Consider the following 12,905-nt stretch of genomic DNA (forward strand, 5'->3'; position numbering starts at 1 on the left):
CAGCTATTTTATTTTCCAAGGAAATCTGAACCTTTCTTCAGAGAACAGCACTTAAGAAGAATGGAGGGGTTGGCAAACAGCACAAATGGCTTCCCCATACGGAGGAGAATAAATGCGCCGCAGTTGGAAGCAGAAAGTGGCCGGCTCAGAAAGAGGGTTTATTCATCTCTGAGCCCCGCATTCTAGGGGCGAGTGCCTTGCTCAGACCCAGGGCACCCACAAAACGGAGCCTGAAGGATTTGCAGCAGTGTTTACACAACTGTTCGAAGCTATTAATGGGACAGCAACCAAGCCAGGTTCTCGTTCATATATTTTTCTTTTATGAACTTAAGAGGCAGTAGCACTTCAGATTAGAATGTATAGAAGGTCTTCAGTTTTGTTTTGATGTTTATTTTTGAGAGAGGGAGACAGAGCACGAGTGGAGGAGGGGCAGAGAGAGAGGCAGACACAGAATCCAAAGCAGGCTCCAGGTTCTGAGCTGTCAGCACAGAGCCCAACGCGGGGCTTGAACCCACAAACCTCGAGATCGTGACCTGAGCTGAAGTGGATGCTTAGTTGACTGAGCCAACTAAGGTGCCCCATCAGGTCTTCAATTTTAAATGCCACGTTTTTTCATATTTTCTCCTATTTTTTAATTACCTTGGCTGTATTTGTCATTCATAGCATCTTTCTCCCGAGAACTTCCGAGTACAAACAGAGATGAAGGGAGTCACTGTCAGATACTGGAGGTAAGTCCAGGCCTACTTCTAGTGCTTTATCCTTAAACTACTCGCTACCAATGAACACACTGGGAATGTGACTTTTAAATGAGCCAAGACTCAAAAAGCAGTTCCAAAGCAGTTTTCTAAAACCCCATGAAGGGGGCAAGGAGCAGTTGTCAATATTTCATAAATCTAAAGGAATCCTATTAGAAACACACCTATGATAAGGTTGCCCACCCTGGCTCCACGGTTTCTTTTTTTTTTTTGGTCTCAAATCAACTCCGTACAGGCAGTTTAGGTATGCTGATCAAAAGCTCTGATGGTATAACCTGTGATAAAAAGAAGGAAAATATGGTTGCCACCTAAAATCGTTTAATACAGGGGCGCCTGGGTGGCTCAGTCGGTTAGGAGTCCGACTTTGGCTCAGGTCTTGATCTGCCGGTTTGTGAGTTCGAGCCCTGTGTTGGGCTCTGTGCCGACAGCTTGGAGCCTGGAGCCTGCTTTGGATTCTGTGCCTCCTCCTCTCTCTTCCCCTCCCCAACTTGTGCTCTGTCTCTATCAAAAGTAAATAAATGTCAAAAAAATTAAAAAATAAAATCTTTTAATACAAAAGACGGAAAGGAGGTAGATGCAGAAGGGGCTGATGTTGAAAAACGTGAAACCCATTCATTTGAAAAATTGGAATGTTTCAGCAGTCTTTACAGAGCACATATTTGGACTTTTAAAAAACTGCTCTCAATCTATTTGCAGGTCTTTACTTTTCTAATTTCTTGATATTATTCAGACTAACCAACTGAAAAACTGGCATTACTGGAGCCATTTTAAAATCAAGTCTGAGTGGCCAGTGGAGAGAAACCGCCATACTCACCTTTGAACTGGGCCAAGACCTTTGCACTGGGTAAAACGGCAGTTGTTTTAAGCAACTGTTTGAAAAGTCAGCAGAACAGACATCCGGATCACAAGTCTGGTGGTTGTGGACTTTCTGAAGACAGAATCAGCACTCAGTCAGTATATAACCCAGAGTAGCCTAGCCTGTTAAAACACCCATAGAAAAAAAATTTCTCCCTTAAATCATGTCATTTGTTTTCCTCATGAAAACCACCTTGCTTTCCTGAATCTGTGCTCCCGACACTGCAACTCTTTGGTCCCAAATAAATACTCATTTGCCTCTCATTGTGGCTCTTTATTTTCAGGTTGACACAGTCATCTAAGTATCTTTTGCTCTTTGGTGAGGTTTTTAAATTGAGATAAGGATTCTAAACCTCATACCACAAACCTACTCACATCTATACTAGGCCAAAAAGCAAAATTGTCAAATGGAGAAAAGAACTGTCTTCAGAAAGGGAGTTCTCATTAGGCCCAAGTCATGTGCAACGCTTTGTGGTATTCCTGTGTCCATACTGTGCCCCCGTAGTGAAGCCACGGTTTATGCTATGGCTTCGGCCTGGAATGCCCTATCCTGAAGGACGTTCCTGAAGTCTTTCTCATCCCAACCCAACATCTTCCCAGCCAAAGTGATTCAAGATCCCCAGAAATTCAAGCATACCTCCATTTACTAGTTACTACATTGTTTCAATGCTGAATATTCCCTAACAACCTAGAACTGTGCCTTCACTTAGGCAGGAACTATGTCTTTATCCAACTCTGTGCCCAGTCCAGGCCTGTAGCTGGCACCTACAGGCACTCACATGTTTGCTGTATGTGTACTGCAATCTGGACAGCAAAATGCCCAAATGTTTTTTTTTTCCCCTAGCCAACGGCCACCATGGTCAATTTTTAAAGACTCCTCAGATTCTTTACTTCCTGTTATTAACAAATAAGGTTCTCAGAAATGGTTTCCCAAAAATGACAGAATTTTAGAATTCAGGTATGACTATGAAATTATTCTGTAAATTAAAAAATCTTATAGTACAAATTTCAAGATACAGTGAATGAAATACACTTGCAAAATAGCTTAAGATTTTATATGAAAAAATAAGTACATCACAAAGTCTAGATTCCTACATACTGCCAAGCCTGTTATATATGTTTTCTTTTACATTGTTTTACATACACAACTACAGACAATAAAAGAAAATAATCTCCAAATGTCAGAGTGAATAAAGTAGGTAACTTTGCTTTGCCACACATGAATGTGATCCTGGGGTGAATGCTTGTCACAGGAAAGGCTACATTTTACTTGGGAGCACATCTAATTGGTAAATGGCACTGGTTTAAAGCAGCAGGTGACCATAACACTCCCATATCCCTTTGAAAATGACACCATGATCACTTTAAAGTTGGCAAGAAGGATGCCTTTTTAGTAAACCATGCATCATTATGAGAGTAAAATATTGGGTGGTATAGAAAACTACTTGACAGTACAATTACACATTACCTTTCTTTGATACTCTCTGAAGCCTAAACATTGGTACTAGACTGCTGACCTGAAAAACAGCTTGGATTTTGCCTTTCATTTCTTAAAGCACTGTCAATATGGTAATGAGGCTCATTTATCAGGAGTTTGCTTTTTCGGAAACTTAAAAAAACATACCATGTGATCAATGAAGAAATTACAGGAAGAAATACTTTATCTGCAAGGCAAAATAAACTTGAAAAAAGTATTAATACCTATATTTTTATCTATTTTAAAAATTACTATTTTAAGTTCAGTCATTTGATTTTCCAGCCCCAGCTAAAGAGGGGAGGCATAACAATAGGCACATGTGATCCTGATAGAGAAGAGATAAAAAAGCCATTAAATAGAAAGATGAAAACTCAGAACCACACTATTTGAGTCTGAAGAGCAGCAGGTAACTCACGACCTAAGTGCATTACTGCACTAAACTGACATTCGCTGTCATAAGCTGAAACACACAATAGCTAGGATGCTGGGCCTTGGAAGCATCTATAGCTGCACTCAAATTCCTCAAATGTACAAAGTCTTATTTTTTTCAATGTTAATTTTTGAGACAGAGCACGAGTGGGGGAGGGGCAGAGAGAGGGGGAGAGAGAGAACAGAATCCCAAGCAGGCTCCAGGCTCTGAGCTGTCAGCACAGCCTGATGCAGGGCTCAAACCCACAAACTGTGAGACCATGACCTGAGTGGAAGTTGGACGCTTACCCGACTGAGCCCCCCAGGCAACTTACTTTAAAGACCTCAGGAAATGAGAGCCATTATTTTATTTTATTTTTTTTTTGCCTTAGCTTCTTAAGGAATATGGAATACATGTTAGATTAAGATAAAAAGTTGATGTTTAAGGAACCATTTCAGGTGCCAGGAAAATTCATTTCTGTACAATACTTTGTTAATGCTCTGAACGAATGTCTCAGAAACCACAAAAACATAGGATAATATACCTGGTGAAGTCAGGATGCAGGCTTGCAAGGGTTACAACAAATGAAACATATAACCCTATCCCTTTATTATATGACATATTTAAAGCTTTAAAAGAGAAACACTGTCAACCAAAAATTTTTCTGGCTAAACCATTCCTCAAGAAGGAAGGAGAAATTAAGACATCCCCAACAAACAGAGGTTAAGGGAGTTTATCACTGGTAGACTAGTACAAGTGCCCTTTTAAGAAATCCCAAAGGGAGCCCTTCAAGCTGAAATGAAAGAAAGCTACACAATAATTTGGAATCATATCAAGAAATAACAATAGTAATGATAACTACATAGGTAAATATAAAAGCCAGTATTAGTGTACTTTTGGTTTTTGGTTTCTAACTCCTTTTTTCTTATATGATTTAAAAAGCAAATGAATAAAATAGTATTTATAAATCAATGTTAATGGGAACAATGAAAAAAGATGTAATCTGTGATAATAAGAAGAAAGGGAGGGAGGTGTATAACAACAGTGTATGTATGCTACTAAAACTAAATTGGAATCATTCAAATTAGGTTGTTATAAATTTAAGTCAGATATTGTAATCCCCAGAGTAGCCATGAGGAAAAAAACCAAAAAGTCCCAGAATAGTAGAGTATCAAAATGGCACATCACACACACAAAATCAACTATAAGATAAGGAGGGAACAAAAAATATGTAACACTTACAGAAACAAATAGCTGTATGGCAGCTCAAGACAAATTCCTTATCAGTAACTACTTCGAATGTAAATGATCAAACCCTCCAATTAAAAACCAGAATGGATAAAAAAATATGATCCATTAGTATGCTGTCTATAGGAAACCTGCTTTAGACACAAAAGGGTGAAAGTAAAAGGATGGAAAAAATTACTCCATGTAAATAGTAATGGAGAGAGCTGGGCTGGCAAACTGTTATGAGACAAAAAGGACATTATATATTGATAAAAGGGTCAAAAGTTATAACAAGTATAAATATATATGCATCCAATAAGAGAGCCCCAAAATACATGAAGCAAGCATTGGCAGAACTAAGGGAGAAATAGACTTCTATAATAATAGTTTCAGACGTCAACACCTTATTTTCAATAATGGAATAAGTAGGCAGAAGATCAATGAGGAAATAGAAGACTTGAAAAACACCATAAACCAATTAGACCTAACAGACTTACACAGACCACTCCACCCAACAAAAGCAGAGAATACAATCTTCTCCAGTGAACAGGGTATATTCTCTAGGAAGGACCATAAATTATACCACAAGAAAAGTCTTAAACACTTAGACTGAAATCACACAAAATATTCTTTCCAACTACAATGGAATAAAACTAGAAATCCTAAGACAGGAAAAACTGGAAAACTCACAAATATGTGGTAAATTAAACAACACACTCTTAAACAACCAATGAGTCAAAGAAGAAATCACAAGGAAAATTAGCTAATACCTTAGCACAAATGAAAACAACACAGTGTAACACTTAGGGGCTGCAGCAAAAACAGTGCTCAGAGGGAAATTTATAGCTGTAAATGACTGTGTTAAAAAAATCTTATTTCAATAATAAAACTCTACACCTTAAGGAAATAGAAAAAGAATAGCAAACTAAACCCAAAGCTAGCAGAAGGAAGGAATAATAAATATTTGAGTGGAAATGAAATATAAACTAGAAAAACAACAGAGGAAGTCAACAAGATCAAAAGTTGGCTTTTTGAAAAGAGCTACAAAGTTGTCAAACCTTTAACCAGATTGAGGGGGGGAAAAAAGACTCACATTACTAAAATCATAAAATGGAAGAGGAGAAATTATTACAGACTTTACAGAAATAAAAAAGATTGTAACAGGATACCATGCACCATGGTTAACCAACAAAGTGAACAACCTGGGTGGACAATTCTTGGAAACATACAAACTACCAAAACTGACTCAAGAGGAAACAGCTATTAGCAAGTAAAGACATTGAATCAGTAATCAAAAACCTCCCAACATGGAAAGGCCCAGGACCAAAAGCCTTCACTGTTAAAGAATTAACATTAGTTCTTCTCAAAAACCTGAAGAGGAGAGAATACTACTTCACTCATTTTATGAGGCCAGCAGTACCCCAACACCAAAGCCAGACAAAGGCACTACAAGAGGACTACAGACCAATAAAGATCTCTTATAAGCATATATGTAAACTCAACAAAAAATTAAATCAAATTCAACATTCTATTAAAAGGATCATACAATGTGACCAAGCTGGATTTATCTCAGGATTGCAAGGGTAGTCCAACACACAAAAATCAATCAACGTAAGAGGCACCTGTATGGCTCAGTCAGTCAAGCATGACTCTTGATTTGGGCTCAGATCATGATCTCATGGTTCATGGGTTCGAGTCCTGTATCGGGCTCAATGCTGATGGTGTGGAGCCTGCTTGGGATTCTGTCTCACTCACTGCCTCTCCCCTGCTCGCTTGCTCGCTCTCTCTCTCTCTAAAATAAACACTTTTTTTTTTTTTACAAATTTTAAAAAATCAATGTAAACTATCACATTAATATAATGAAGGAAAAAACCTTCAAGACGTTATATAAGTGAACCAGAGATGTGGCCCTTGTATATTGAAGCCTATGTTGTTTACTTCTTCACAGCAGACGGGGTTGGTTAGCTCAAGCCCAACAATGCCAAGTCCAATTTTTACACATATCATTGTTTTAAATATAGCTTAAACAAGCGTTTCTTTAGCCATCTAGAGCCTGCCTGTTTTGCATACTGGGCAAATCTACACGCAGCATCTGCAACCTGTACATAAGACACACCCTGGGACTATGAAGGACCACACAGCCACTGCGCTTCAGTCTTCTCTAACCTCCTCTTCCTGCCACACTGCTACCACATCACCCCCAAAGAGCCGCTCAAATACACTTGCCCAAATAAAATATGCTACTGCCACCTTATGGTCATGTTTTTCCCTCAACAGCCCTGAAATCCTAGAACTCATTACCCCTCATCATCACATTCATCCACCTAAAAAAAAAAAAAAAAAAAAAAAAAAAAAGCATTTGACAAAATTTGCAACCTTTCTTGATGAAACAACTAAGCACTCAATAGAGTAGGAATAGAAGGGAACTCCTCCAAAACTGTGAAGGGCATCGATGAGAACCTACAATAGCATTACCCTTGATGGTGAAAGACTGAAGCCTTGGATCAAGCCTGTCCTACGATCAAGGACAGGACAAGGATGCCTGCTTCTCACGTCTATTCAATGTAATACTGGAGTTCGAGCCAGAGAAGTTATGCAAGTGGGAAGAAATAAATACAATCCAAATTCAAAAAAAGAAGTAAAACTATCTCTATTTGCAGATGACATGATCCTGTTATGTAGAAAGCTCTACATGTACACATACATACATGCATGCACAAACTGTTAAAGCTAATAAATACATTCAGGATACTAAGTCAACACACAAAAAACAGTTGTTTCTCTATACACTAGGAATGAACAATCAAAAAAAGGAAACTAAGAGAACAATTCCATTTATAATAGCATCCAAAAAAATAATAAAATACTTGGGAATAAATTTAACCAAAGAGGTAAAAGACTTGCACAATGAAAACTACAAGCACTGCTGGAAGAAATCAAGATGACACAATTAAATGGAAAGACAGTTTTTGTTTATGGATTAGATGATATAATATTAAGAAGACACACAAATTCAATGAAATCTCTCTGAAAATCCCAATGCCATCTTTTTTCAGAAATGGGGAAAAAAACACAAACATTTAAATTCATATGGTAATTCGAGGAAGCCACAACAGCCAAAACAATCTTGAAAAAGAAAAAGTTGGAGGATTCACACACCCTAATTTCAAAGCCTACTTATAAAGCTATAGTAATCAAAACAGTGTGGAACTAGACTAAGGATACACATATGGACCAATGGAATAGAATCCAGAGCCCAGAAATAAACTCTCATCTTTGTCATCAATTAAGTTTTTTTTTTTTAAGTTTATTTATTTTGAGAGAGAGAGAGAGCAAGCCGAAAGGAGAGAGAATCGCATGCAGGCTCAATGCTGTCAGCACAGAGCCTGACATGGGGCTCGAACTCACAAACCGTGAGATCAAGACCTGAGTCAAAACCAAGAGTTGGACATTTATTTAACCAACTGAGCCACCCAGATATGCCTACCATCATCTGATTTTTGACATGAATGCCAACACTATTCAATGGGGAAAAGACAGTCTCTTTAAGAAATGGTGCTGGGAAAACTGAATATCCACACACCAAAGAATGAAGTTGAACACAGCTTACAACATTTAGACAAATTAATTCAAAATGGATCAAAGACCTAAATGTATGGAAATCTTAGAAGAAAACTTTAGTGAAAATCTGCATAACCTTGGATTTGGCAATGGTTTTGTAAATATGACACCAAAAACACCATAAACAAAAGAAACCATAAATTGGACTTCATTCAATTAAAAATTTGTATATCAAAGGACACTATCAAGAGAGTGAAAAGACAACTCACAGAATGGGAGAAGATATGTGCAAATCACATATCTGACAAGGATTTAATATTCAAAACCAATACAGGACTCCTATAGCTCAACAACAAAAGAAACAGCTCAATTTAAAAGTGGGCATAAGGGGGCACCTGGGTGGCTCAGTCAGTTAACCATCTGACTCTTGATTTCGGCTCAGATCATGATTCCACAGTTTGACTTCAAGCCCCACATTGGGCTCTGTGCTGAGTGTGGATTCTGCTTTGGATTCTGTGTCTCTCTCTCTGCCCCTCCCCTGCTTGTGTTCTCTCTTTCTCAAAAATAAACTTACACACACACACACACACACACACACACACACACACACACACACACAAGTGGCCATAAGATCTGAATAGACAGTTTTGCAAAACAGACATACAAATGGCCAGGAAATTCAGGATAAGATGCTCAATATCACTAGTTATTAGGGAAACACAAATGAAACAGCTACTTCCCACTGGAGTGGACTGTAAAAACAAAAAATAAAAGTCCCGGTGAGGGTGCAGAGGAATTGGAACCTCATGCTCTGGGGGCGGGAATGTAAAATGGGCAGTTGCTGTAGAAAGTTGCCCAGTTCCTCAAAAAGTTAAGCACTGAATGGGGCCCCTGGGTGGCTCAGTCAGTTAAGCATCCGACTTCGGCTCAGGTCATGATCTCACAGTTTGTGAGTTTGAGCCCCACATCAGGCTCTGTGCTGACAGCTCAGAGCCTGGAGCTGCTTTGGATTCTGTGTCTCCTCTCTCTGCCCCTCCCCTGCTTGCACTCTGTTTCTCTCTCTCTCTCAAAAATAAATATTTAAAAAAATGTAAAAATAAAAAGCACTGGATTATCACATGAGCCAATTCCCCTCCTAGGCAAATACCCAAAGGAACAGAAAACAGGGACTCAGATGTTTACACACGCATGCTCACAGCATTATTCACAATAGCCAAGAGATGGAAATAACTCATATCCATCCATAAATAAATGTGATGTACATTATGGAATATTATTGAGCCATAAAAGGAATAAAGTTCTGGTAAAAGCTGCAACAGGAATGAACCTTAAAAATATGCTTGATAGGGGCATCTAGTAAGTATCCGACTTTGGCTCAAGTCATGATCTCAGGTTTTGTGAGTTCAAGCCCCACATCAGGTTCTCTGCTGTCAGCACACAGCCTGTTTTCAGATCCTCTGTCCCCTTTGCTCTCTGCCCCTCCCCAGCTTGTATGCTCTCTCTCAAAAATAAATACTTTTATTAAAAAAATATGCTAGGGGGGTGCCTGGGTGGCTCAATCGGTTAAGCGTCCGACTTCAGCTCAGGTCACGATCTCGTGGTCCGTGAGTTTGAGCCCCGCGTCAGGCTCTGGGCTGATGGCTCAGAGCCTGGAGCCTGCTTCCAATTCTGTGTCTCCCTCTCTCTCTGCCCCTCCCCCGTTCATGCTCTGTCTCTGTCTCAAAAATAAATAAACATTAAAAAAAATATGCTAGGTAAAGTCATACACGAAAGGACAAATATTGTGTGATTCCACTTACATGGTCTAGAATAAGCAAATTCAGACATAAAGTAGATTAGAGGTTACCAAAGGCTGGGGGGAGGACATGTGTAGAGTTCCTGCCCAAATGGGTACAAAACTTATTTGCAAGAATGAAAAAAACCTGGAAATAAGTACCACTGAAATGTACACTTGAAATTGGTTAAAATGGCTACCTACCCATATCTATACCCACACATGCACATAATTTCTTAGAGCACTAGGTTACAGAAAAATGGAAAAGAAAGCACAAGTTCCCACATGCTCCCCACCACACCTGTATCCGCACCTTGCACTGCGACATTTGTATCAATAGTGATGCATTATTAACTAAAGCCCATAGTTCATGTTATGTGTATTTTACCAGAACAAAGAATCACAACAAAAATGGATGGGGTTATATCACAGGGACACAGGAGCCAGGCTCAAGGAGGTCCCAATGGCCAAAGTTGAAATAATGAAGCCCTGGGGCGCCTGGGTGGCTTGGTCGGTTGAGCGTCTGACTTCGGCTCAGGTCATGATCTCGCAGTCCGTGAGTTCGGGCCCCGCGTCGGGCTCTGTGCTGACCGCTCAGAGCCTGGAGCCTGTTTCGGATTCTGTGTCTCCCTCTATCTCTGCCCCTCCCCTGTTCATGCTCTGTCTCTCTCTGTCTCAAAAATAAATAAACGTTAAAAAAAAATAAATTAATTAAAAAAAAAAAAAAAGAAATGAAGCCCTAATATAATATTGTGTAGGATTATAACTTAAAATACAAAGTATGTATACATATACATATGTATACATATTCATTTTTGATAATACTTAACTAATGGCTGAATAAATGGGAGAAGACACGAATTTTTGTTACAGAAGACTTCCAAATATGTGCAGATAGACCCCCCTCCAGATGGTGGAGCCCTTGGTCCTAAAAACAAACAAACAAACAAAAACAAAAACAACCTTGGTCCTATTGAGGATAGGCTGAACTTCATGATTTGCTTCTAAATCACACATTACAGGCAGGGAAAAACAGTAACTTTACAGTGGAAAAACTTGGTAGACATCATTGTAACCACGTGGTCAAGATTAACACCATCCGTGATAAGTCATGTTATATTATATACCCTCTGACATGTGATGAGAAAGATACTTCATTCCCATCTGTGTACTTTTTCCCCAAAACAAATAACCCTAGTCCAGTATGAGAAATACATCAAACTCCAACTGAGGGACATTCTACAAGACATCTGACCAGTCTTCCTCAAATCCCTGTAGGTCACAGAAGTCTGACACATGGTCACAGCCAAGGGGAGCCCAAGGAGATGTGACAGCTAAGTGCAGTGTGGCCCCTGGATAAGATGCAGGGCAGGAAGAGGACATTAATGGGAAAATGGTGAAATCCAAATAAAGCTCAGAGTTCCATTACTTGTAGCGTACCAATGTGCGCTTCTTTGTCATGACAAAGGTTTCACAGTCACATAAGATGAGAACAGGGAGAAACCGTCTGGGGGTCCTATGGGAGCTCTCTGTGCAGTCTCTGAAGCTTTTTCATAAGACTAAAATTATTCTGAAAATGAAAGTTTATTGAAAAAGGAAAAACAGACATAATACACAATTTACCTCTTTATTCCTCTACCTATAATTGTTTTGTAGGGTCAGAAAACACCTGTTGCAAAGGTGTGCAGTCCAGTCTCTTTTGGCAGGCCCCCATTCCTAAATGTAGAGGTGCAGTCTGGATTCGTGTTAAGAAATGGGAAATTCTGAAGACAAGACAAGGGTGTGAGGAAACCCCAACCTCCCCCAAGGCAAAATGGAATGGAGATCTGTCTGCAATCAACTACTGTGGTCTGACATAGATGTCTCTAACATCATGTCACTTTCGTTCATTTCAATTTCAAAGGTTTCTTCCAAGGAAGGTCTGGGATCTGGAGTTTTCCTTGAGGTTTCCAGTGGTGCAAGCCCCGTTTCTTCTGCAGTTTGTTTTTCTACTTCAAATTCCCTGAAATCCCACGGAGGTGAAATAATGTTTTTTAGTGTCTTCATTGTATGCACATCAAAGTCATAACATTTTAATTTGTCTTTAATGTCTGCTCCTAAAAGGGAATACCACAAGGAGAATAAAATAAGAAACCCTGTCATTATCTATCATTTCCATCATCATGTATGTAGCACCACCTCCAACGTTTAGGGCCAATGGTACTTTTTTATTTCTTAATGTTTATTTTTATTTTTGAGAGAGAGAGAGAGAGAGAGAGAGAGAGAGAGAGAGAGAGAGAGAGAGAGAACACAAGCAGGGGAGGGGTACACACAAGGAGACAGAACCCAAAGCAGGTTCCAGGCTCTGAGCTGTCAGCACAGAGCCCAATGAGGGGCTGGAACCCACAAACTGCAAGACCATGACCTGAGCGGAAGCCATCGGATGCTCAACGGACTGAGCCACCCAGGCACCCCTAAGTCCAATGGTACTTTTACGAGCACAAGTACAGCTCAGAAGGAGAAATTCCAATCACTCTCCTCCTATTCTTTTTCTCGATTATCAAGGGCGGCTGCTGGGAGACTGACAAGCACATGTACTTCAAGCCCCATGTGGCAGCGGCACCATCCCTAAAGCCCCCACACACAAGGGAGCCACAGCAGGCACTTGCCCTTGCATGTTACAAACAAGAACAGCCCACTGGCATTCTGGCATCGGTGCAGTTGCACCCTTATGCACACAGAAACACAGTGAGGGGAAATACACTTTCCACACATCAAAATCTTATGAATGATGGAGAAGAGATTTCCAACAGATGTATTAGGTTCAATCATTTCTGACACAAAATAATTTTACACAGTTCAAACTAA

General features: G+C 39.6%; 1 protein-coding gene across 4 annotated transcripts in view; it reads right to left on the minus strand.

The window, feature by feature from the left end:
* The window catches only part of CDC16 (cell division cycle 16), a 46,854-nt gene that overhangs the window by 1,542 nt on the left and 32,407 nt on the right, over positions 1-12,905 (minus strand). For 2 of the 4 annotated variants that reach the window (XM_019443802.2, XM_019443800.2), the window contains one exon: positions 11,672-12,154. In XM_019443802.2, the coding sequence (XP_019299347.1) occupies positions 11,895-12,154 (260 nt within the window). In that variant the 3' untranslated portion in view covers positions 11,672-11,894. Of the gene's footprint in view, positions 1-951; positions 1,684-11,671; positions 12,155-12,905 lie in introns of those variants that run through there. The other 2 variants (XR_008423865.1, XM_019443801.2) reach the window with 2 other exon arrangements.

This window comes from Panthera pardus, unplaced genomic scaffold (genome assembly GCF_024362965.1).
Source record: "Panthera pardus isolate Hobbes unplaced genomic scaffold, ASM2436296v1 HiC_scaffold_1, whole genome shotgun sequence".
NCBI lineage: Eukaryota > Metazoa > Chordata > Mammalia > Carnivora > Felidae > Panthera > Panthera pardus.